The sequence below is a fragment of the Heterodontus francisci genome, chromosome 20, assembly GCF_036365525.1.
Source record: "Heterodontus francisci isolate sHetFra1 chromosome 20, sHetFra1.hap1, whole genome shotgun sequence".
Classification (NCBI taxonomy): domain Eukaryota; kingdom Metazoa; phylum Chordata; class Chondrichthyes; order Heterodontiformes; family Heterodontidae; genus Heterodontus; species Heterodontus francisci.
Window position 1 is genome coordinate 10,106,321 of NC_090390.1, and position 26,475 is coordinate 10,132,795.

Below are 26,475 nucleotides of genomic sequence, written 5' to 3' on the forward strand. Positions count from 1 at the left end.
CACACAGACATCCCCCCCACACAAACACAGATACACAGACATCCCCCCCACACAAACACAGATACACAGACATCCCCCCCCACACAAACACAGATACACAGACATCCCCCCCCCACACAAACACAGACACACAGACATCACCCCCCCCCCCACACAAACACAGATACACAGACATTACCACCCCCCACACAAACACAGATACACAGACATCCCCCCCACACAAACACAGATACACAGACATCCCCCCCACACAAACACAGACACACAGACATCACCCCCCCCACACAAACACAGATACACAGACATCCCCCCCACACAAACACAGACACACAGACATCACCCCCCCCCACACAAACACAGACACACAGACATCGCCCCCCACACACAAACACAGATACACAGACATCCCCCCCACACAAACACAGATACACAGACATCCCCTCCCCCACACAAACACAGACACACAGACATCCCCCCCCACACAAACACAGACATCCCCCCCCCACAAACACAGACATCCCCCCCCCCACAAACACAGACATCCCCCCCCCCCACAAACACAGACATCCCCCCCCACACACACACAGACACACAGACATCCCCCCCACACAAACACACACACACAGACATCACCCCCCACACAAACACAGATACACAGACATCCCCCCCCCACACAAACACAGACACACAGACATCCCCCCCACACACACACACAGACACACAGACATCACCCCCCACACAAACACAGATACACAGACATCCCCCCCCACACACACACAGACACACAGACATCCCCCCCCACACACACAGACACACAGACATCCCCCCCCACACACACAGACATCCCCCCCACACACACAGACATCCCCCCCACACAAACACACACACACAGACATCACCCCCCACACAAACACAGATACACAGACATCCCCCCCCACACACACACAGACACACAGACATCCCCCCCCACACACACAGACACACAGACATCCCCCCCCACACACACAGACATCCCCCCCACACAAACACACACACACAGACATCACCCCCCACACAAACACAGACACACAGACATCCCCCCCACACAAACACACACACACAGACATCACCCCCCACACAAACACAGATACACAGACATCACCCCCCACACAAACACAGATACAAAGACATCCCCCCCCCCCACACAAACACAGATACAGACATCCCCCCCACACAAACACAGACATCCCCCCCCCCCACACAAACACAGATACACAGACAACCCCCCCCACACACAAACACAGATACACAGACATCCCCCCCCACACACACACAGACAGACAGACATCCCCCCCCACACACACAGACACACAGACATCCCCCCCCACACACACAGACATCCCCCCCACACAAACACACACACACAGACATCACCCCCCACACAAACACAGATACACAGACATCCCCCCCCACACACACACAGACACACAGACATCCCCCCCCACACACACAGACACACAGACATCCCCCCCCACACACACAGACATCCCCCCCACACAAACACACACACACAGACATCACCCCCCACACAAACACAGACACACAGACATCCCCCCCACACAAACACACACACACAGACATCACCCCCCACACAAACACAGATACACAGACATCCCCCCCCACACAAACACAGATACAAAGACATCCCCCCCCCCACACAAACACAGATACAGACATCCCCCCCACACAAACACAGACATCCCCCCCCACACAAACACAGATACACAGACAACCCCCGCCACACACAAACACAGATACACAGACAACCCCCCCCACACACAAACACAGATACACAGACATCCCCCCCCCCACACAAACACAGATACACAGACATCCCCCCCCCACACAAACACAGATACACAGACTTCCCCCCCCACACAAACACAGATACACAGACATCCCCCCACACAAACACAGACATCCCCCCCCACACAAACACAGATACACAGACATCCCCCCCCACACAAACACACACACACAGACATCACCCCCCCACACAAACACAGATACACAGACATCCCCCCCCACACACACACAGACACACAGACATCCACCCCCACACAAACACAGATACACAGACATCCCCCCCCACACAAACACACACACACAGACATCACCCCCCCACACAAACACAGATACACAGACATCCCCCCCCACACAAACACACACACACAGACATCACCCCCCCACACAAACACAGATACACAGACATCCACCCCCACACAAACACAGATACACAGACATCCCCCCCCACACAAACACACACACACAGACATCACCCCCCCACACAAACACAGATACACAGACATCCGCCCCCACACAAACACAGATAGACAGACATCCCCCCCCACACAAACACAGACACACAGACATCCCCCCCACACAAACACAGATACACAGACATCCCCCCCCCACACAAACACACACACACAGACATCCCCCCCCACACAAACACAGATACACAGACATCCGCCCCCACACAAACACAGATAGACAGACATCCCCCCCCACACAAACACAGATACACAGACATCCCCCCCACACAAACACAGATACACAGACATCCGCCCCCACACAAACACAGATAGACAGACATCCCCCCCCACACACACACACAGACATCCCCCCCCACACAAACACAGATACACAGACATCCCCCCCACACAAACACAGACACACAGACATCCCCCCCCACACAAACACAGATACACAGACATCCCCCCCACACAAACACAGATACACAGACATCCCCCCCCCACACAAACACACACACACAGACATCCCCCCCCACACACAAACACAGATACACAGACATCCCCCCACCACACAAACACAGATACACAGACATCCCCCCACCACACAAACACAGATACACAGACATCCCCCCCCCACACAAACACACACACACAGACATCCCCCCCACCACACAAACACACACACAGACATCCCCCCCCACACACAAACACAGATACACAGACATCCCCCCCCCCACACAAACACACACACACAGACATCCCCCCCCACACACAAACACAGATACACAGACATCCCCCCCCACACAAACACAGATACACAGACATCCCCCCCCACACAAACACAGATACACAGACATCCCCCCCCACACAAACACAGATACACAGACATCCGCCCCCACACAAACACAGACACACAGACATCCCCCCCCACACAAACACAGATACACAGACATCCCCCCCCACACAAACACACACACACAGACATCCCCCCCCACACAAACACACACACACAGACATCCCCCCCGACACACAAACACAGATACACAGACATCCGCCCCCACACAAACACAGACACACAGACATCCCCCCCCACACAAACACAGATACACAGACATCCCCCCCCACACAAAACACACACACACAGACATCCCCCCCGACACACAAACACAGATACACAGACATCCCCCCCCACACAAACACAGACATCCCCCCCCACACAAACACAGATACACAGACATCCCCCCCCACACAAACACACACACACACAGACATCCCCCCCCCCCCACACAAACACAGATACACAGACATCCGCCCCCACACAAACACAGATACAGATATCCCCCCCCCCACACAAACACACACACAGACATCCCCCCCCACACAAACACAGATACACAGATATCCCCCCCCCCACACAAACACACACACAGACATCCCCCCCACACACACACAGACACACAGACATCCCCCCCCACACAAACACAGATACACAGATATCCCCCCCCCACACAAACACAGACACACAGACATCCCCCCCCACACAAGCACAGACACACAGACATCCTCCCCCCACACAAACACAGATACACAGACATCCCCCCCCCACACAAGCACAGACACACAGACATCCCCCCCCCCACACAAGCACAGACACACAGACATCCCCCCCACACAAACACAGATACACAGACATCCCCTCCCCCACACAAACACAGATACACAGACATCCCCCCCCACACAAACACAGATACACAGACATCCCCCCCCACACAAACACAGATACACAGACATCCCCCCCCACACAAGCACAGACACACAGACATCCCCCCCCACACAAACACAGATACACAGACATCCCCCCCCACACAAACACAGATACACAGACATCCCCCCCACACAAACACAGACACACAGATATCCCCCCCACCACACAAACACAGATACACAGACATCCCCCCCCACACAAACACAGATACACAGACATCCCCCCCCACACAAACACAGACACACAGACATCCCCCCCCCACACAAACACAGACACACAGACATGACCCCCCCCCCCCCACAGACACACAGACATCCCCCCCCACACAAACACAGATACACAGACATCCCCCCCACACAAACACAGATACACAGACATCCCCCCTCCCCACACAAACACAGATACACAGACATCCCCCCCACACAAACACTGACACACAGACATCCCCCCCACACAAACACAGATACACAGACATCCCCCCCACACAAACACAGATACACAGACATCCCCCCCCACACAAACACAGATACACAGACATCCCCCCCCACACAAACACAGACACACAGACATCACCCCCCCCCCCCACACAAACACAGATACACAGACATTACCACCCCCCACACAAACACAGATACACAGACATCCCCCCCACACAAACACAGATACACAGACATTCCCCCCACACAAACACAGACACACAGACATCACCCCCCCCCCACACAAACACAGACACACAGACATCACCCCCCCACACAAACACAGATACACAGACATCCCCCCACACAAACACAGACACACAGACATCACTCCCCCCCCACACAAACACAGATACACAGACATCCCCCCCACACAAACACAGACACACAGACATCACCCCCCCCCACACAAACACAGACACACAGACATCGCCCCCCACACACAAACACAGATACACAGACATCCCCCCCACACAAACACAGATACACAGACATCCCCTCCCCCACACAAACACAGACATCCCCCCCCACACAAACACAGACATCCCCCCCCCACAAACACAGACATCCCCCCCCCCACAAACACAGACATCCCCCCCCACACACACACAGACACACAGACATCCCCCCCACACAAACACACACACACAGACATCACCCCCCACACAAACACAGATACACAGACATCCCCCCCCCACACAAACACAGACACACAGACATCCCCCCCACACACACACACAGACACACAGACATCACCCCCCACACAAACACAGATACACAGACATCCCCCCCACACACACACAGACACACAGACATCCCCCCCCACACACACAGACACACAGACATCCCCCCCCACACACACAGACATCCCCCCCACACAAACACACACACACAGACATCACCCCCCACACAAACACAGATACACAGACATCCCCCCTCCACACACACACAGACACACAGACATCCCCCCCACACAAACACACACACACAGACATCACCCCCCACACAAACACAGATACACAGACATCACCCCCCACACAAACACAGATACAAAGACATCCCCCCCCCCCACACAAACACAGATACAGACATCCCCCCCACACAAACACAGACATCACCCCCCCCACACAAACACAGATACACAGACAACCCCCCCCACACACAAACACAGATACACAGACATCCCCCCCCACACAAACACAGATACACAGACATCCCCCCCCCACACAAACACAGATACACAGACATCCCCCCCCACACAAACACAGATACACAGACTTCCCCCCCCACACAAACACAGATACACAGACATCCCCCCAGACAAACACAGACATCCCCCCCCACACAAACACAGATACACAGACATCCCCCCCCACACAAACACACACACACAGACATCACCCCCCCACACAAACACAGATACACAGACATCCCCCCCCACACACACACAGACACACAGACATCCACCCCCACACAAACACAGATACACAGACATCCCCCCCCACACAAACACACACACACAGACATCACCCCCCCACACAAACACAGATACACAGACATCCCCCCCACACAAACACAGATACACAGACATCCGCCCCCACACAAACACAGATAGACAGACATCCCCCCCCACACAAACACAGACACACAGACATCCCCCCCACACAAACACAGATACACAGACATCCCCCCCCCACACAAACACACACACACAGACATCCCCCCCCCACACAAACACAGACACACAGACATCCCCCCCACACAAACACAGATACACAGACATCCCCCCCCACACAAACACAGATACACAGACTTCCCCCCCCACACAAACACAGATACACAGACATCCCCCCACACAAACACAGACATCCCCCCCCACACAAACACAGATACACAGACATCCCCCCCCACACAAACACACACACACAGACATCACCCCCCCACACAAACACAGATACACAGACATCCCCCCCCACACACACACAGACACACAGACATCCACCCCCACACAAACACAGATACACAGACATCCCCCCCCACACAAACACACACACACAGACATCACCCCCCCACACAAACACAGATACACAGACATCCCCCCCACACAAACACAGATACACAGACATCCGCCCCCACACAAACACAGATAGACAGACATCCCCCCCCACACAAACACAGACACACAGACACCCCCCCCACACAAACACAGATACACAGACATCCCCCCCCCACACAAACACACACACACAGACATCCCCCCCCCACACAAACACAGACACACAGACATCCCCCCCACACAAACACAGATAGACAGACATCCCCCCCCACACAAACACAGACACACAGACATCCCCCCCACACAAACACAGACACACAGACATCCCCCCCCACACAAACACAGATACACAGACATCCCCCCCACACAAACACAGATACACAGACATCCCCCCCCCACACAAACTCACACACACAGACATCCCCCCCCACACACAAACACAGATACACAGACATCCCCCCACCACACAAACACAGATACACAGACATCCCCCCACCACACAAACACAGATACACAGACATCCCCCCCCCACACAAACACACACACACAGACATCCCCCCACCACACAAACACACACACAGACATCCCCCCCCACACACAAACACAGATACACAGACATCCCCCCCCCCCACACAAACACACACACACAGACATCCCCCCCCACACACAAACACAGATACACAGACATCCCCCCCCACACAAACACAGATACACAGACATCCCCCCCCACACAAACACAGATACACAGACATCCCCCCCCACACAAACACAGATACACAGACATCCGCCCCCACACAAACACAGACACACAGACATCCCCCCCCACACAAACACAGATACACAGACATCCCCCCCCACACAAACACACACACACAGACATCCCCCCCCACACAAACACAGATACACAGACATCCCCCCCCACACAAACACACACACACAGACATCCCCCCCGACACACAAACACAGATACACAGACATCCCCCCCCACACAAACACAGACATCCCCCCCCACACAAACACAGATACACAGACATCCCCCCCCACACAAACACACACACACACAGACATCCCCCCCCCACACAAACACAGATACACAGACATCCGCCCCCACACAAACACAGATACACAGACATCCCCCCCCACACAAACACAGATACACAGATATCCCCCCCCACACAAACACACACACAGACATCCCCCCCACACACACACAGACACACAGACATCCCCCCCACACAAACACAGATACACAGATATCCCCCCCCACACAAACACAGACACACAGACATCCCCCCCCACACAAGCACAGACACACAGACATCCTCCCCCCACACAAACACAGATACACAGACATCCCCCCCGCCACACAAGCACAGACACACAGACATCCCCCCCCCACACAAGCACAGACACACAGACATCCCCCCCACACAAACACAGATACACAGACATCCCCTCCCCCACACAAACACAGATACACAGACATCCCCCCCCACACAAACACAGACACACAGATATCCCCCCCCCACACTAACACAGACACACAGACACCCCCCCTCACACAAACACAGATACACAGACATCCCCCCCCCCACAAACACAGATACACAGACATTCCCCCCCCCACACAAACACAGATACACATATTTCCCCCCCCCCCACACAAACACAGATACACAGACATCCCCCCCCACACAAACACAGATATTCCCCCCCCCCACACAAACACAGATACACAGACATCCCCCCCACACAAACACAGACACACAGACATCCCCCCCCACACAAACACAGACACACAGACATCCCCCCCACACAAACACACACACAGACATCCCCCCCCACACAAACACACGCACACAGACATCCCCCCCCCACACACGCACACAGACATCCCCCCCACGCACACAGACATTCCCCCCCCACACACGCACACAGACATCCCCCCCCACGCACAGACATCCCCCCCCACACACGCACACAGACATCCCCCCCCACACACGCACACAGACATCCCCCCCCCACACACGCACACAGACATCCCCCCCCCCACACACGCACACAGACATCCCCCCCCCACACACGCACACAGACATCCCCCCCCCAAACACGCACACAGACATGCCCCTCCCACACAAACACACACACAGACATGCCCCCCCACACACACACACACACACACACAGACATGCCCCCCCACACACACACACACACAGACATCCACCCCCACACAAACACAGACACACAGACATCCCCCCCCCACACACACACAGACATCCCCCCCCCACACACACACAGACATCCCCCCCCCACACACACACAGACATCCCCCCCCCCCACACACAGACATGCCCCCCCCACACACACCAGACATGCCCCCTCCCACACACACACACAGACATCCCCCCCCACACAAACACAGACACACAGACATCCCCCCCCAACACACACACAGATACACAGACATCCCCCCCCCCACACACACACAGATACACAGACATCCCCCCCCCACACACACAGACATCCCCCCCACACACACACAGACATCCCCCCCCCACACACACAGACATCCCCCCCCACACACACAGACATACCCCCACACACACAGACATCCCCCCCACACACACAGACATCCCCCCACACACAAACACAGACACACAGACATCCCCCCCCCCCACACACACACAGATACACAGACATCCCCCCCACACACACACACAGATACACAGACATCCCCCCCCACACACACAGACATCCCCCCCACACACACACAGACATCCCCCCCACACACACACAGACATCCCCCCCACACACACAGACATCCCCCCCACACACACAGACATCCCCCCCCCACACACACAGACATCCCCCCCACACACACACAGACATCCCCCACACACACACACAGACATCCCCCCCACACACACACAGACATCCCCCCCCACACACACACCGACATCCCCCCCCACACAAACACAGACACATAGACATCCCCCCCCCCACACACACACGGTCATTCCCCCCCCACACACACAGACATCCCCCCCACACACACACAGACATCCCCCCCACACACACACAGACATCCCCCTCACACACACACAGACATCCCCCCCACACACACACAGACATCCCCCCCCACACACACACCGACATCCCCCCCCACACAAACACAGACACACAGACATCCCCCCCCCACACACACACGGTCATCCCCCCCCACACACACACAGACATCCCCCCCCCCACACACACACAGACCTCCCCCCCCACACACACACAGACATCCCCCCCACACAGACACACAGACATCCCCCCCACACAGACACACAGACATCCCCCCCACACACACACAGACATCCCCCCCCACACACACACACAGACCTCCCCCCCCCACACACACACAGACATCCCCCCCACACAGACACACAGACATCCCCCCCCACACACACACACAGACATCCCCCCCCACACACACACACAGACATCCCCCCCCACACTCACACACACAGACATCCCCCCCCACACACACACACAGACATCCCCCCCCACACACACACACAGACCTCCCCCCCCCCACACACACACAGACATCCCCCCCCCACACACACACAGACATCCCCCCCCCACACACACACAGACCTCCCCCCCCACACACACACAGACATCCCCCCCCCACACACACACACACACAGACATCCCCCCCCCACACACACACGGTCATCCCCCCCCACACACACACAGACATCCCCCCCCCACACACACACAGACATCCCCCCCCCACACACACACAGACATCCCCCCCACACACACACAGACCTCCCCCCCACACACACACAGACCTCCCCCCCACACAAACACAGACATCCCCCCCCACACACACACAGACTTCCCCCCCCCACACACACACAGACCTCCCCCCCACACACACACAGACCTCCCCCACACACACACACAGACCTCCCCCCCACACAAACACAGACCTCCCCCCCACACAAACACAGACATCCCCCCACCCACACACACACGGTCATCCCCCCCCCACACACACACGGACATCCCCCCGCCCACACACACACAGACCTCCCCCCCCCACACACACACAGACATCCCCCCCACACAGACACACAGACATCCCCCCCCACACACACACACACACACACACACACACACACAGACATCCCCCCCCACACACACACAGACATCCCCCCCACACAAACACAGACACACAGACATCCCCCCCCACACACACACAGACATCCCCCCCCCCCACACACACACACACACAGACATCCCCCCCCACACACACACAGACATCCCCCCCCCACACACACACAGACATCCCCCCCACACAAACACAGACATCCCCCCCCACACAAACACAGACACACAGACATCCCCCCCCCACACACACACAGACATCCCCCCCCCACACACACACACACACAGACATCCCCCCCCACACACACACAGACATCCCCCCCCCACACACACACAGACATCCCCCCCACACAAACACAGACATCCCCCCCACACAAACACAGACACAGACATCCCCCCCCCACACACACACAGACATCCCCCCCCCACACACACACAGACATCCCCCCCCACACACACACAGACATCCCCCCCCCCCACACACACAGACATCCCCCCCCACACAAACACAGACACAGACATCCCCCCCCCACAGACACACAGACATTCCCCCCCACACACACACAGACATCCCCCCCCACACACACACAGACATCCCCCCCCCCCACACACACAGACATCCCCCCCCACACAAACACACACACAGACATCCCCCCCCACACACACACACAGACATCCCCCCCACACAAACAGACACACAGACATCCCCCCCCACACAAACAGACACACAGACATCCCCCCCCCACACACACAGACATCCCCCCCCCACACACACACAGACATCCCCCCCCACACAAACACAGACACACAGACATCCCCCCCCCACCACACACGCACACAGACATCCCCCCCCACACACACACGCACACAGACATCCCCCCCCACACACACGCACACAGACATCCCCCCCCACACACACACAGACACCCCCCCCCACCACACACGCACACAGACATCCCCCCCCACACACACACGCACACAGACATCCCCCCCCACACACACACGCACACAGACGTCCCCCCCCACACACACGCACACAGACGTCCCCCCCCACACACACGCACACAGACGTCCCCCCCCCACACACGCACACAGACATCCCCCCCACCACACACGCACACAGACATCCCCCCCCCACACACGCACACAGACATCCCCCCCCCAAACACGCACACAGACATGCCCCTCCCACACAAACACACACACAGACATGCCCCCCCACACACACACACACACACACAGACATGCCCCCCCACACACACACACACACAGACATCCCCCCCCACACAAACACAGACACACAGACATCCCCCCCCCACACACACACAGACATCCCCCCCCACACACACACAGACATCCCCCCCCCACACACACACAGACATCCCCCCCCCCACACACACACAGACATCCCCCCACCACACACAGACATGCCCCCCCCACACACACCAGACATGCCCCCTCCCACACACACACACAGACATCCCCCCCACACAAACACAGACACACAGACATCCCCCGCCCCACACACACACAGATACACAGACATCCCCCCCCACACACACACAGATACACAGACATCCCCCCCCACACACACAGACATCCCCCCCACACACACACAGACATCCCCCCCACACACACACAGACATCCCCCCCCACACACACAGACATACCCCCACACACACAGACATCCCCCCCACACACACAGACATCCCCCCACACACAAACACAGACACACAGACATCCCCCCCCCACACACACACAGATACACAGACATCCCCCCCCCACACACACACAGATACACAGACATCCCCCCCCCACACACACAGACATCCCCCCCACACACACACAGACATCCCCCCCACACACACAGACATCCCCCCCACACACACAGACATCCCCCCCCCACACACACAGACATCCCCCCCACACACACACAGACATCCCCCCCACACACACACAGACATCCCCCACACACACACACAGACATCCCCCCCACACACACACAGACATCCCCCCCCACACACACACCGACATCCCCCCCCACACAAACACAGACACACAGACATCCCCCCCCCCACACACACACGGTCATTCCCCCCCCACACACACAGACATCCCCCCCACACACACACAGACATCCCCCCCACACACACACAGACATCCCCCTCACACACACACAGACATCCCCCCCACACACACAAAGACATCCCCCCCCACACACACACCGACATCCCCCCCCACACAAACACAGACACACAGACATCCCCCCCCCCACACACACACGGTCATCCCCCCCCCACACACACACAGACATCCCCCCCCCCACACACACACAGACCTCCCCCCCCACACACACACAGACATCCCCCCCACACAGACACACAGACATCCCCCCCACACAGACACACAGACATCCCCCCCACACACACACAGACATCCCCCCCCACACACACACAGACATCCCCCCCCCCACACACACACACTGTCATCCCCCCCCACACACACACAGACATCCCCCCCCACACACACACACAGACCTCCCCCCCCCACACACACACAGACATCCCCCCCACACAGACACACAGACATCCCCCCCCACACACACACACAGACATCCCCCCCACACACACACACAGACATCCCCCCCCACACTCACACACACAGACATCCCCCCCCACACACACACACAGACATCCCCCCCCACACACACACACAGACCTCCCCCCCCCCACACACACACAGACATCCCCCCCCCACACACACACAGACCTCCCCCCCCACACACACACAGACATCCCCCCCACACACACACACACACACAGACATCCCCCCCCCCACACACACACGGTCATCCCCCCCCACACACACACAGACATCCCCCCCCCACACACACACAGACATCCCCCCCCACACACACACAGACATCCCCCCCCACACACACACAGACCTCCCCCCCACACACACACAGACATCCCCCCCCACACACACACAGACTTCCCCCCCCCACACACACACAGACCTCCCCCCCACACACACACACAGACCTCCCCCCCACACACACACAGACCTCCCCCCCACACAAACACAGACCTCCCCCCCACACAAACACAGACATCCCCCCACCCACACACACACGGTCATCCCCCCCCACACACACACGGACATCCCCCCGCCCACACACACACAGACCTCCCCCCCCCACACACACACAGACATCCCCCCCACACAGACACACAGACATCCCCCCACACACACACACACAGACATTCCCCCCCCACACAAACACAGACACACAGACATCCCCCCCCCACACACACACAGACATCCCCCCCCCCACACACACACACACACAGACATCCCCCCCACACACACAGACATCCCCCCCCCACACACACACAGACATCCCCCCCACACAAACACAGACACAGACATCCCCCCCCCACACACACACAGACATCCCCCCCCCCACACACACACAGACATCCCCCCCCACACACACACAGACATCCCCCCCCCCACACACACACAGACATCCCCCCCACACAAACACAGACACCCCCCCCACACAAACACAGACACAGACATCCCCCCCCACAGACACACAGACATTCCCCCCACACACACACACAGACATCCCCCCCACACAAACAGACACACAGACATCCCCCCCCACACAAACAGACACACAGACATCCCCCCCCCACACACACAGACATCCCCCCCCCACACGCACACAGACATCCCCCCCCACACACACACGCACACAGACATCCCCCCCCACACACACGCACACAGACATCCCCCCCCACACACACACAGACACCCCCCCCCACCACACACGCACACAGACATCCCCCCCCACACACACACGCACACAGACATCCCCCCCACACACACGCACACAGACATCCCCCCCCACACACACACAGACATCCCCCCCCCCACACACACGCACACAGACATCCCCCCCCACACACACACACACAGACATCCCCCCCCACACACACAGACATCCCCCCCCCACACACACACAGACATCCCCCCCCACACAAACACAGACACACAGACACCCCCCCCACCACACACACACACAGACATCCCCCCCCACACACACACGCACACAGACATCCCCCCCCACACACACACGCACACAGACATCCCCCCCCACACACACACGCACACAGACATCCCCCCCCACACACACGCACACAGACATCCCCCCCCACACACACACAGACATCCCCCCCCCCACACACACGCACACAGACATCCCCCCCCACACACACACACACAGACATCCCCCCCCACACAAACACAGACACACAGACATCCCCCCCCACACAAACACAGACACAGACATCCCCCCCCCCACCACACACGCACACAGACATCCCCCCCCCACCACACACGCACACAGACATCCCCCCCCCACACACACACGCACACAGACATGTCCTCCCCACACACACACACAGACATCCCCCACCCACACACAGACATCCCCCACCCACACACAGACATCCCCCCCACTCACACACACACAGACATCCCCCCCCACTCACACACACACAGACATCCCCCCCCACTCACACACACACAGACATCCCCCCCACTCACACACACACAGACATCCCCCCCCACTCACACACACACAGACATCCCCCCCCACTCACACACACACAGACATCCCCCCCCACTCACACACACACAGACATCCCCCCCCACTCACACACACACAGACATCCCCCCCCACTCACACACACACACAGACATCCCCCCCCACTCACACACGCACAGACATCCCCCCCCACTCACACACACACAGACATCCCCCCCACATCCACTACACACACACACAGACAGACACAGATAAAAATCCCACAGCTGCAGGTTAAATATTCGCCCCTGACCCTCGACCTCACTCTCTATAACCAGCCTCTTACCTCTACATCTAGAAAGATCTCTCCTTTGAAAAAGGGCTGGAAGTTCTTCAATTCATCGTTGATGTTTTCTTTGATGACTCCATAAAGTGGCACCCCTAACTCATCGAGTTGAGGTCTCAGAGAGGAGATCTCAGTCGCCTCCTACAGCAGCAAGAAGAAAAGCCAAATCAGCTTTGTGTTTGGTTAATGTGATGTCCATCTTTGGGATAAATGTGGTTCTGGCCTGTAACTGGAGCTGGGCATGGAGATGCCCAATGAACCTGCTGATCCTGGCAGTGTGCAAACCTCATTCTGTCTGCGAATTTCAATGATCCTGACATGCTGCACCAGGCTAAACATGCTGCTGACTGGCTACTTGTCTCAGCAGGGGGCCGAGGTCTGTGCGAGGCTCGGACCACTTAAAACTAACCTGCACTACTTAAAGCCAAGCTGTGCTTTTTAAAGTTGAGCTGCATTCTGGCTGCAGCAGGTGCTGAAACTGCTTACAGAAAATTTTCTGAGCAGAAAGAGAAGTGGAAATGGTGCCACGGGGGAGAGAGAGTGTTCCAAAGTTCTGTTATGCAGCAATGGGTCAGGTACAGGAGGTGGATAGGAAAAGAGAGGTCCTCTTCCCTCACAGGGCCAGAAGGACCTCCATACAGACACTACGAAGGCAGTGGGAGCTGATAGCTGTCACTGTCAATACCAGCAGTTTAGCTCCAAGGACCTGGATACAGTACAGCAGGAAGTTCACTGACCTCCCACGAGTAGTCAAGGTCAGTGACTGCATCATCAGGTGCCATTTCCTTTAGATCAAACACAAGCTTACACAGAGCTTCATTCATCGCACCCCCTTCAGTCACCTCCCAACTATCTTCATCAATCACAACTCATACCTCACATTCATAGCCTCAGCTCACCCTCACACACTCAGCACCACTGTAAGCCTCACACCACATCTCACAGCTTGCACTCACTGTCACTTATTCAACTATAACAGGCACCTCACCCAAACACATAGCACCCTAATCACTGACACAATTCCCTCTCTGTTGCTGGACAAGGTGACCCATAATCACAGAATTGTTACAGCACAGAAGGAGGCCATTCGGCCCATTGTGTCCACACTGGCTCTCTGAAAGAGCAACTCATTCAGTTCCATTCCCCTGCTTCTCCCTGTAACCCTGCACATTCTTCCTTTTCATATAACTGTCTGATTCCCTTTTCAATGCTTCAATTGAACCTGCCTCCACCACATGCAGGCAGTGCATTCCAGACCTTAACCACTCTCTGCGTGAAAAAGTTTTTCCTCATGTCACTTTTGCTTCTCTTACCCATTACTTTAAATCTGTGCCCGCTCATTCTTGATCCTTTCACATGTGGGAACAGTTTCTCTCGATCTACTCTGTCCAGTCCCTCATGATTTTGAATACCTCTATTAAATCTCCTCTCTGCCTTCTCTTCTGCAAGGAAAACAGTCCTAACTTCTCCAATCTATCTTCATAACTGAAGTTCCTCATCCCTGGAACCATTCTCGTGAATCTTTTCTGTACTCTCCCCAGTGCCCTCACGTCTTTCCTAAAGTGCAGTGCCCAGAATTGGATGCAATACTCCAGCTGAGGCCGAACTAGTGTCTTACACAAATTCAACAAAACTTCCTTGCTCTTGTACTCTATGCCCCTATTAATAAAGCCCAGGATACCGTATGTTTTATTAACTGCTCTCTCAACCTGTCCTGCCACCTACAATGACTTATGCACATATACACCCAGGTCCCTCTGCTCCTGCACCCCCTTTAGAATTGTACCCTTTATTCTATATTGTTTCTCCATGTTCTTCCTACCAAAATGAATCACTTCACATTTCTCTGCACTGAACTTCATCTGCCACCAATTCTACACTATCCTCCTCACAGTTCACAATGCTTCCAATTTTTGTATCATCTACAAACTTTGAAATTGTGCCCTGCACATCAAGGTCTAGGTCATTAATATATATCAGGAAAAGCAAGGGTCCCAACATTGACCCCTGGGGAACTCCACTACAAACCTTCCTCCAGCCCGAAAAACATCCATTAACCATCACTTTGTTTCCTGTCACTCAGCAAATTTTGTATCCACGTTGCTCCCATCCCTTTTATTCCATGAGCTACAAGTTTACACACAAATCTGTTGTGTGGCACTGTATCAAATGCCTTTTGAAAATACATGTCGACCACATCAACAGCATTGCCCTCATCAATGACAATATTGAAAATGCTGGTCCCTTTAAATAAACAGGACTCATTTCAGTGTTAATAGAGAGCAAGTGATGCACATTACAGTTTTGTATTTAACAGCTGGATTTTTACCCAGCTGGAGAGTTGCCTCAGAAGGAAAGACTTGGAAGTGATGTTTGGACTGAACTATGAATTGTCAATAAAACAGTTGTGGGTCAGAGCCCGTCATTGGCTTCCTCATTTTGGAGACTGGATATCTGCTTGTTTCACAATCAACCCTCTCTGTTACCTCCTGAAAAAATTCAAAGGCAGCAACATCTAACCCGAGCAGGGTCAGGCATAGCCTCTCTGCATCCACATGTGTTAATGGTTAATTATGTTTTGGAGCTTGCAAGTTCTCCCTGTGACCGCGTGGGTTTCTGCCAGGTGCTCCGGTTTCCTCCCACAGCCAAAGACTTGCGGGTTGATAGGTAAATTGGCCATTGTAAATTGCCCCTAGTGTAGGTAGGTGGTAGGAGAATGGAGGGAAGGTGGGGATGGGAGAGGGAAATGGGATTAATGTAGGATTAGTATAAATGGGTGGTTGATGGTCGGCACGGACTTGGAGGGCCGAAGGGCCTGTTTCAGTGCTGTATCTCTCTATGACCATGTTGAAGTTAAACAGCTGAACGGCACTGTTCAATTAAGGATCTGAAGTGAATATAAAGAGAGCCTGCTGGACACAAGTGTGGTGGTTGAATTGAAGGCAGAGATATATTATGCTGCGGTCTATGAATAAACCAAATATCAAGAAAAGGCTCTGTATAATTTCATTCTTCAACAGCTAGCTTGGATCCAGTTAACATTAGTAGCAGAGGATGGTTATCAAAAAGAAGAGGTTGGAAACTAGAAGTTTTTTCAGGAAGAAAGTTGTAATCTGAGTTACTTTTGAGAAGAATAACTGAAACCAATTCGAAAGTGAAAGGGTATGATTTCCCACTGATGTTCTGAGAATCTGAACCTTATGACCAATGGAAAAATGAAGTAGATATGTGAATACGGATTACGTCCTTACCGAAGAGAAAACCAAGTTTAGCCTTGACACTGTCGCTTTCTAACAAAAGCTGGTGGCCTGTCAGTTGGACACTGAGGAAGGTTTGGAGTTTCTATTAAGCTTTCTGGATAAAATTTATACGAGACATACAAGACACGGTGAGACTTTGATAATTTATAAAGACAGACAGTTATTCCATAGAGGAATACATCATGGAATTAAACACACTATATACAAGATTGTAGAAATTCCATTTGGAAATTCCTTGTTCAGTGCCCACTTTCAAATGGTTGGATTGTGTTAAATCGTTACACATGGCTAGGCTCCTGGTCTTAACTGGAGTTCGATTCTCAGAAAAAGACACATTTTGGACCAGGTGTCAGATGTTTTAAAAAAAAATCCTGGGAAAACAGTCATTTCCAGCAACCTTCATGGCACAAATGGGACATTCAGCGGTCTCGCAGAGGATAGAAGATTTTATGGTTGCAGCATTTCAGGATCGTTTGGAATGTGGGGCACAGGCATCAATATAGCGCAAGAATCACAGATAGAAAAAATGAGGATGGAGATGAAGATCTGGCAGACAACAGGAATGGAGTAAGTATAACAGGCGAATGAACCCCGGGGAATTATTAACAGATATTTCAGATGTGATTCGAAATATCATTATGCAGTAAAATGTCAAAAACAGAACAACAGGGTATTGAGACGATGCATGTCAGGCAAGGTTCAGAAGTGGAAGACAATGATATTGATCGGTCTGAGGGAATTGTACTGGTCACAAGAAGCTTCAGTCTGGTCAAAGGTCTGCGGCAGCTCACCACCACCTTCTCAAGGGCAATTAGGGATGGGCAATAAATGGTGGCCTAATCAGCAATGCTCACATCCCATGAATGAATTTTTAAAAAATACTCTGTTGTAAAATTTCAACACTCAGAGTCCAGTTGCAATAGTCAAGTGGTGTCTTTATTACGCATGTGGGGAGCCAACGCCGGACAGCCCAGGTGCTTCTCCACCGAGATCCAAATGAGCACAGTTTATATATGTTTTCATTATCAGTTACAACTTAATGCTATTAAGTAGGCAAATGCCACAGCACAATGGCCTCCGGTGGGCTGATAATTGTGTTCCTGTACAGTACTTGTAATGCAGAGACTTGGTATTGTCCCCTGCGGAGACAGTAAAGAATGTGTGTGTATTCTGCATAAAGGTTTACGGGGGTGGGGGGGGGGGTGGTGAATTGATGTCTGGGACCATCAGACGATGTGACAATGGCCTTCCCCATTTCTTAATTAAGTTATCCTGTGCATTGTTTGTGTGTCGCTCATTTCCTAATGGCAAATTTTTTGCCGAGCCCTTTGTACAATTTTTTTTAGCTCTCATTGTCTGTGTCTGCTTTGGCACCCCAGCTGCTGGTCCTGACTGGCACTTCAAAATAAAAGCATTTTGCACCTTCACTAGTAATGACTGTAATGGTCACAGATTCCGTTAATTGTGCCTGTTGGACAATGGTTGCACATCCACAGAATGTGGAACGGATTGGTTGAAATGTTATTTACCTTCACTCAGCAGTAAGGATCAAAGTAAGGCCAGAGAATGGGAAAGTTCTATTTGCTTCAGGTTCAGAGATGACAACACCTTGAGGTCACTGAAAAGAGTGGTGACTCCATGCAGAATAGCTGGAATAAGCCACATTATTAGTACAGATGTGGTATCTAGTGAGATACCCTTACTGCTCTTAGAGTCATACAGCACAGAAACAGGCCCTGAGACCCATCGTGTCTGCGCCGGCCATCAAGCCTATCTACTCGAATCCCATTTTCAAGCACTTAGCCCGTAGCCTTGTATGCTATGATGTTTCAAGTGATCATCTAAATACTTCTTAAATGTTGTGAGGGTTCCTGCCTCTACCACCCCTTCAGGCGGTGTGTTCCAGATTCCAACCACCCTCTGGGTGAGATAATTTTGCCTCAAATCCCCTCCAAACCGCCTGCCCCTTAACTTAAATCTATTCCCTCTGGTTATTGACCCCTCCACTAAAGGAAAAAGTTTCTTCCTATCTAATCTATCAATGCCCCTCATAATTTTGCCCCTCAATCATGTCCCCCCTCAGCCTTCTCTGCTCTAAGGAAAACAACCCTAGCCTTTTCAGTCTCTCTTCATAGCTGAAATGCTCCAGCTCCAGGCAACATCCTGGTGAATCTCCTCTGCATCCTCGCCAGTGCAATCACATCCTTCCTATAGTGTGGTGACCAGAACTGTACACAGTACTCCAGCTGTGGCCTAACTAGTGTTTTATATAGCTCCATCATAACCTCCCTGCTCTTGTATTCTATGCCTCGGCTAATAATGGCAAGTATCCTATATGCTTTCCTAACCACCTTATCTACCTGTGCTGCTGCCTTCAGTGATCTATGGACTAGTACACCAAGGTCCCTCTGCACTTCCTAGGGTCCTACCATCCATTGTATGTTCCCTTGCCTTGTTAGTCCTTCCAAAATGCATCACCTCACACTTCTCAGGATTAAATTCCATTTGCCATTGCTCTGCCCATCTTACCAGCCCATCTTGATTTTGATTTATTTGATTTAGAGATACAGCACTGAAACAGGCCCTTCGGCCCACCGAGTCTGTGCCGACCATTAACCACCCATTTATACTAATCCTACACTAATCCCATATTCCTATCACATCTTCACCTGTCCCTATATTCCCCTACCACCTACCTATACTAGGGGCAATTGCTAATGGCCAATTTACCTATCAACCTGGGAGGAAACCAGAGGACCCGGAGGAAACCCACGCAGACACAGGGAGAACTTGCAAACTCCACACAGGCAGTACGCAGAATTGAACCCGGGTCGCTGGAGCTGTGAGGCTGTGGTGCTAACCACTACGCCACTGTGCCGCCCTTTATCATCCTGTAATCTAAGGCACTATTTACGACACGACCAATTTTCGTGTCATCTGCGAACGTACTGATCATACCTCCTATATTCATGTCTAAATCATTAATGTACACTACAAACAGCAAGGGTCCCAGCACCAATCCCTGTGGTACACCACTGGTCACAGGCTTCCACTCGCAAAAGCAACCCTCGACAATCACCCTCTGCCTCCTGCCACTAGCCAATTTTGGATCCAATTTGCCAAATTGCCCTGGATCCCATGGGCTCTTACCTTCTTAACCAATCTCCCATGCGGGACCTTATCAAAAGCCTTAGTGAAGTCCACGTAGACTACATCAACTGCTTTACCCTCATCTATACATCTAGTCACCACCTCGAAAAATTTAATAAAGTTAGTTAGACACAATCTCCCCCTGACAAAGCCATGCTGACTATCCCTGATTAATTCCTGCCTCTCCAAGTGGAAATTAATCCTGTCCCTCAGAATTTTTTCCAGTAGTTTCCCAACCACTGATGTTAGACTCACCGGCCTGTAATTACCTGGTTTATTCTGCAACACTTCTTGAATAATGGTACCACATTCGATGTCCTCCAGTCCTCTGGTAACTCTCCTGTGGCCAGAGAGGATTTGAAAATTTGTGTCAGAGCCCCTGCTATCTCCTCCCTTGCCTCACATAACAGCCTGGGATACATCTCATCTGGGCCTGGGGATTTATCCACTTTTAAGCCCGCTAAAACAGCTAATACTTCCTCCCTTTCAATGTTAATATGTTCAAGTATATCATAAGCCCCCTCCCCGATCTCTAAACCTACATTGTCTTTCTCCATAGTAAACACAGATGAAATGTAATCATTTAAAAGCTCGCCTATGTCCTCCAGCTCCACACACAGATTGCCACTTTGGTCCCTAATGGGCCCTACTCTTTCCTTGGTTATCTTCTTGCCTTTAATATACTTATAAAACGCCTTGGGATTTTCCTTTATCTTGTCCCCTGTTCACTCTCCTAATCACTTTTTTAAGTATCCCCCTACACTTTCTATACTCCTCTAGTACGACTTGAACAAGCCTTCCACAAAAAAGACACAAATTAAATTGGATATGGAACATGATAAAGCAACTGTCTTTGGAAGTCAGTAGATTTGCAATTTGCCCAATTGGAATATTATTGCATCCCTGGAACAAAAGCTGGCATCTCTAATAAGAATGATAAAGAAGTGTTGATGGCACCAGCTGATGGAAGCTTGAGAGACAAAAAGCCTTACAGCTGCATCGACAATTTGCTCAGAGGTAGCGATTTACTTGTACTTCCTTCAATTTAGTATACTGTATTCACTGCTCACAGTACGATCACCTCTACATTGGGGAGACCAAACACAGACTGGGTGACCGCTTTGCGGAACACCTCCGCTTAGTCCGCAAGCATGACCTCGAGCTTCCGGTTGCTTGCCATTTCAATTCACCACCCCGCTCCCATGCCCACATTTCTGTCCTCGGCCTGCTGCAGCGTTCCAGTGAACATCAACGGAAGCTCGAGGAACAGCACCTCATTTACCGATTAGGCACACTACAGCCTTCCGGACTGAACATTGAGTTCAATAATTTCAGAGCATGACTGGCCTTTTCAAAATTATTTTTTATTTTATTATTGTTTAACCATGTGCCTGCCTCAAAATTGTTTTTTCACATTTGTGCTCTTGCACAGAGCTGTTCATTATTCTGCCATTAACACTCTCTCTGCACTAATGCTTTGTCTTTCACCACAACCATTAGCGCTCCTTTTGCCCTTGTCCCAAAACATCTTTTGTCATCTAATCTCTCCTGCCCTCTGCCCTATCTCACACCTTCCCTTTTGTTCTCTCCATCCCCACCCCTCCCCACCTCTGCTTCACTTGCTTAAAATCTATTACATTTCTAAACTGACAGCTCTGACAAAAGGTCACAGAGAAAAAAAAATAGTTCTGATGAAAGGTCACAGACCTGAAACATTGGCTGGAATTTTACGCTGCCCCAGCGGGTCGAATGGTGGCAAGGGGATGGCGTAAAATTGAGCGGCAGGCTCCAGTAGGCTTACCCGCCCTGATTCTGCCTCTGAACAAGTTTATGGAGGTCCGGCGGGGGGTTTGGGGGTGGGAAATGGCCGGCACGCCCGAGGCCAATCAAGACCCTTAAGTGGCCACTTGAGGGCGCTCGCCCGCATCCACAGGTATTTTACCCATGGCAAGTGGGTGTGCCGGGGACATGAAACCCCCAGGGGGGCATGGCAGTCAGGCACAGGGTGCCCGATTGAGGGCCGCCCCCGCCTCCCAACCCACCCCCGGGATCCAAGACGCCCCCCTCACCCCAAACAACCACCCTAGCCTCACCAGGGCACGACCGATCCCTCTGGTGAGGCAATCCAAACTTTCCCACTCTCTCGGCTCCATCAGGTCGGCTGGGCTGCAGTCCCAGCAGTGGCCACCGCTCCCAGTGACGCTGCTGAGACTAAGAGCTGCCGGCCCGCTGATTGGCTGGCAGCTCACTGAGGCAGGACCTCCTCCCTCAAGTGGGTGGAAGTCCCACCTCGGGGCACTTAAAGCCTGGGGATCTGTAAAATACGGGACGGATCCCCAGGCTGGGCGGAAGCGGGGTCGTCACCGACATTTACGTCGGAGTCCAGCTCCCGTCTGCCCACTGTAAAATTCCGGCCATTAACTCTGTTTCTCTCTCCACAGGTGCAGCCAGACCTGCTGAGTATTTCCAGCACTTTCTGTTTTTATTTCAGATTTCCAGCATCCGTAGTATTTTGCTTTCATTCGACAATTTGCTCATCCATCCTGTTACAGATTAAAATTCCTACTAAAGGATGCAGGGGCAGTTGATGATGAGTACACAAAGCTTATTGAAGAGATCAGTGAAAAATGTGGTACTTTTTGCATATATGAGAGGACACCATCACGCCTGTTGTAAGTCTCCTTTTAGCACGAGACTTTAATAAAGTAGTAGCTATGGACTTAAAGGTGTGGAACGAGGGCAGAAACATTTTCATTTGCATTTCATAGACATGGCGACAGGATTCAGTCTTTCCACAGTAATACATGGTAAAAGACAAAAGTGATTGTTATAAAATCAAGGAAAAATAGATAGGAACTTAACTAGGGGCACCAGCAAAATTCCTGACTGACAATGGGGGCATTTGCAAATGATGAGTTTAGAGATGTGTAAAAATATGAACGTTGTAGTGATGAACACCGCAGCTGAAAGTCCTTTCAGTAATGGACTCTGTGAAAGAAATCATGCAGTGACTGAGATGCTCCATAAAAATTTTAGCCGACCAGCCAATTTGCAAGATCACATCTGCCTTGGTGTGGGCAGTCAATGCGAAGAATTTGCTTCAAATGTGTGGGGGCTATAATCCGTATCAATTAGTCTTTGGGAGGAATCCCAAAATACTTTGTGCTGTGTGATCATCCCCCTGGCCTTAGAAGGGACTACAATTGGTTCCACTTTTTCTGCGCACTTGAATACCCTACATGCAGGGAGAAAGGCATTCATCAAGGCAGAAGTCTGAAAGAATTCAGCAAGCCTTGTGGCATTGCATAAGACTGTCAGAGATAAACTTTAATCCCTGGGATTTAATAGACTATAAAAGAGAGGGTCAAAAAGAGTGGAAAGGTCCGGGTAAAGTGATAGGGTGTGATGGGAAGACAGTGATTCTCCAACATGGTAGTCGAACTATGAGGGTCCATTCATCTAGGTTAATCGGGATTGATTACAATCTTGCAGAACCTGAACAATTTGTAGATGGCAGTGAGACACCCTGTACCTCACATATTCATATGTTTGACTGTTATGAGTAACAGAATACGGTAGATAAGGGTCTGGACGGCTATAGACAAAGTGATACCTGTGCACACGATAGGTCTATTTTACCCAAAGGATAACTTCCTAAAGTTGGTACGAGGGTAACATACATACAAGAAGGGTCCAATGAATGGAGGGATGTGACTATTGTAGGGAGAACAGGGAAAGCCACCAGCAAATTCAAATATTGGCTATAGTCTAAGACGATGGACAACAGGTAAAATCTATGGACTGGCAAAATGAGTTGGAATGGTGGAAAGCAAGAAAACACAATACAAGTCTCCATAGTGAGTCTGGAAGTGACTCTGGCACAAAGAAACGATCATGTACTGGTGACAGAACCTCCAATGGTGGGAGGGAGAGATCCTGTAGCAGTAGTCTAGAAAGAGATAAGAGGGCAAGTAGAGGTCGTAGCTTGACTAGGATATGCTATAGAACAAGGAGTACAGAACAATCTAGGAATATGAGTATTGCTGAAAATAGAGACATGTTGTCGAAGCTTTTCGTCTTGAATTCAGCAGGACAATCCGGAATATCAATGTAAGTGAAAACAGCAACTTTGTACTGTATGAGAAGAGTGTGCTGATTGGTTGGCAAGTGAACTCTGATTGGTAGAGGCGTTGCCATGGAGAATGCACAAGTTTACAGTGACTAACAGCTAACTGCCAAGCTTTATTTGAAATTTAAACCAGGCAGCTTGACTCCGGTCAAAGCATTGCCCTGAGGAATGAACCAGCGACGCCTCTACCAATCAGAGTTCACTTGCCAACCAATCAGCTCTCTCTTCTCATACAGTATAA

At 52.7% G+C, this 26,475-nt stretch overlaps 1 protein-coding gene across 2 annotated transcripts in view; it reads right to left on the bottom strand.

The window, feature by feature from the left end:
- The window catches only part of selenou1a (selenoprotein U 1a), a 129,136-nt gene that overhangs the window by 47,540 nt on the left and 55,121 nt on the right, over positions 1–26,475 (bottom strand). For both annotated transcript variants that reach the window (XM_068052380.1, XM_068052381.1), the window contains exon 4: positions 15,696–15,836. In XM_068052380.1, the coding sequence (XP_067908481.1) occupies positions 15,696–15,836 (141 nt within the window). The remainder of the gene's footprint in view (positions 1–15,695; positions 15,837–26,475) is intronic.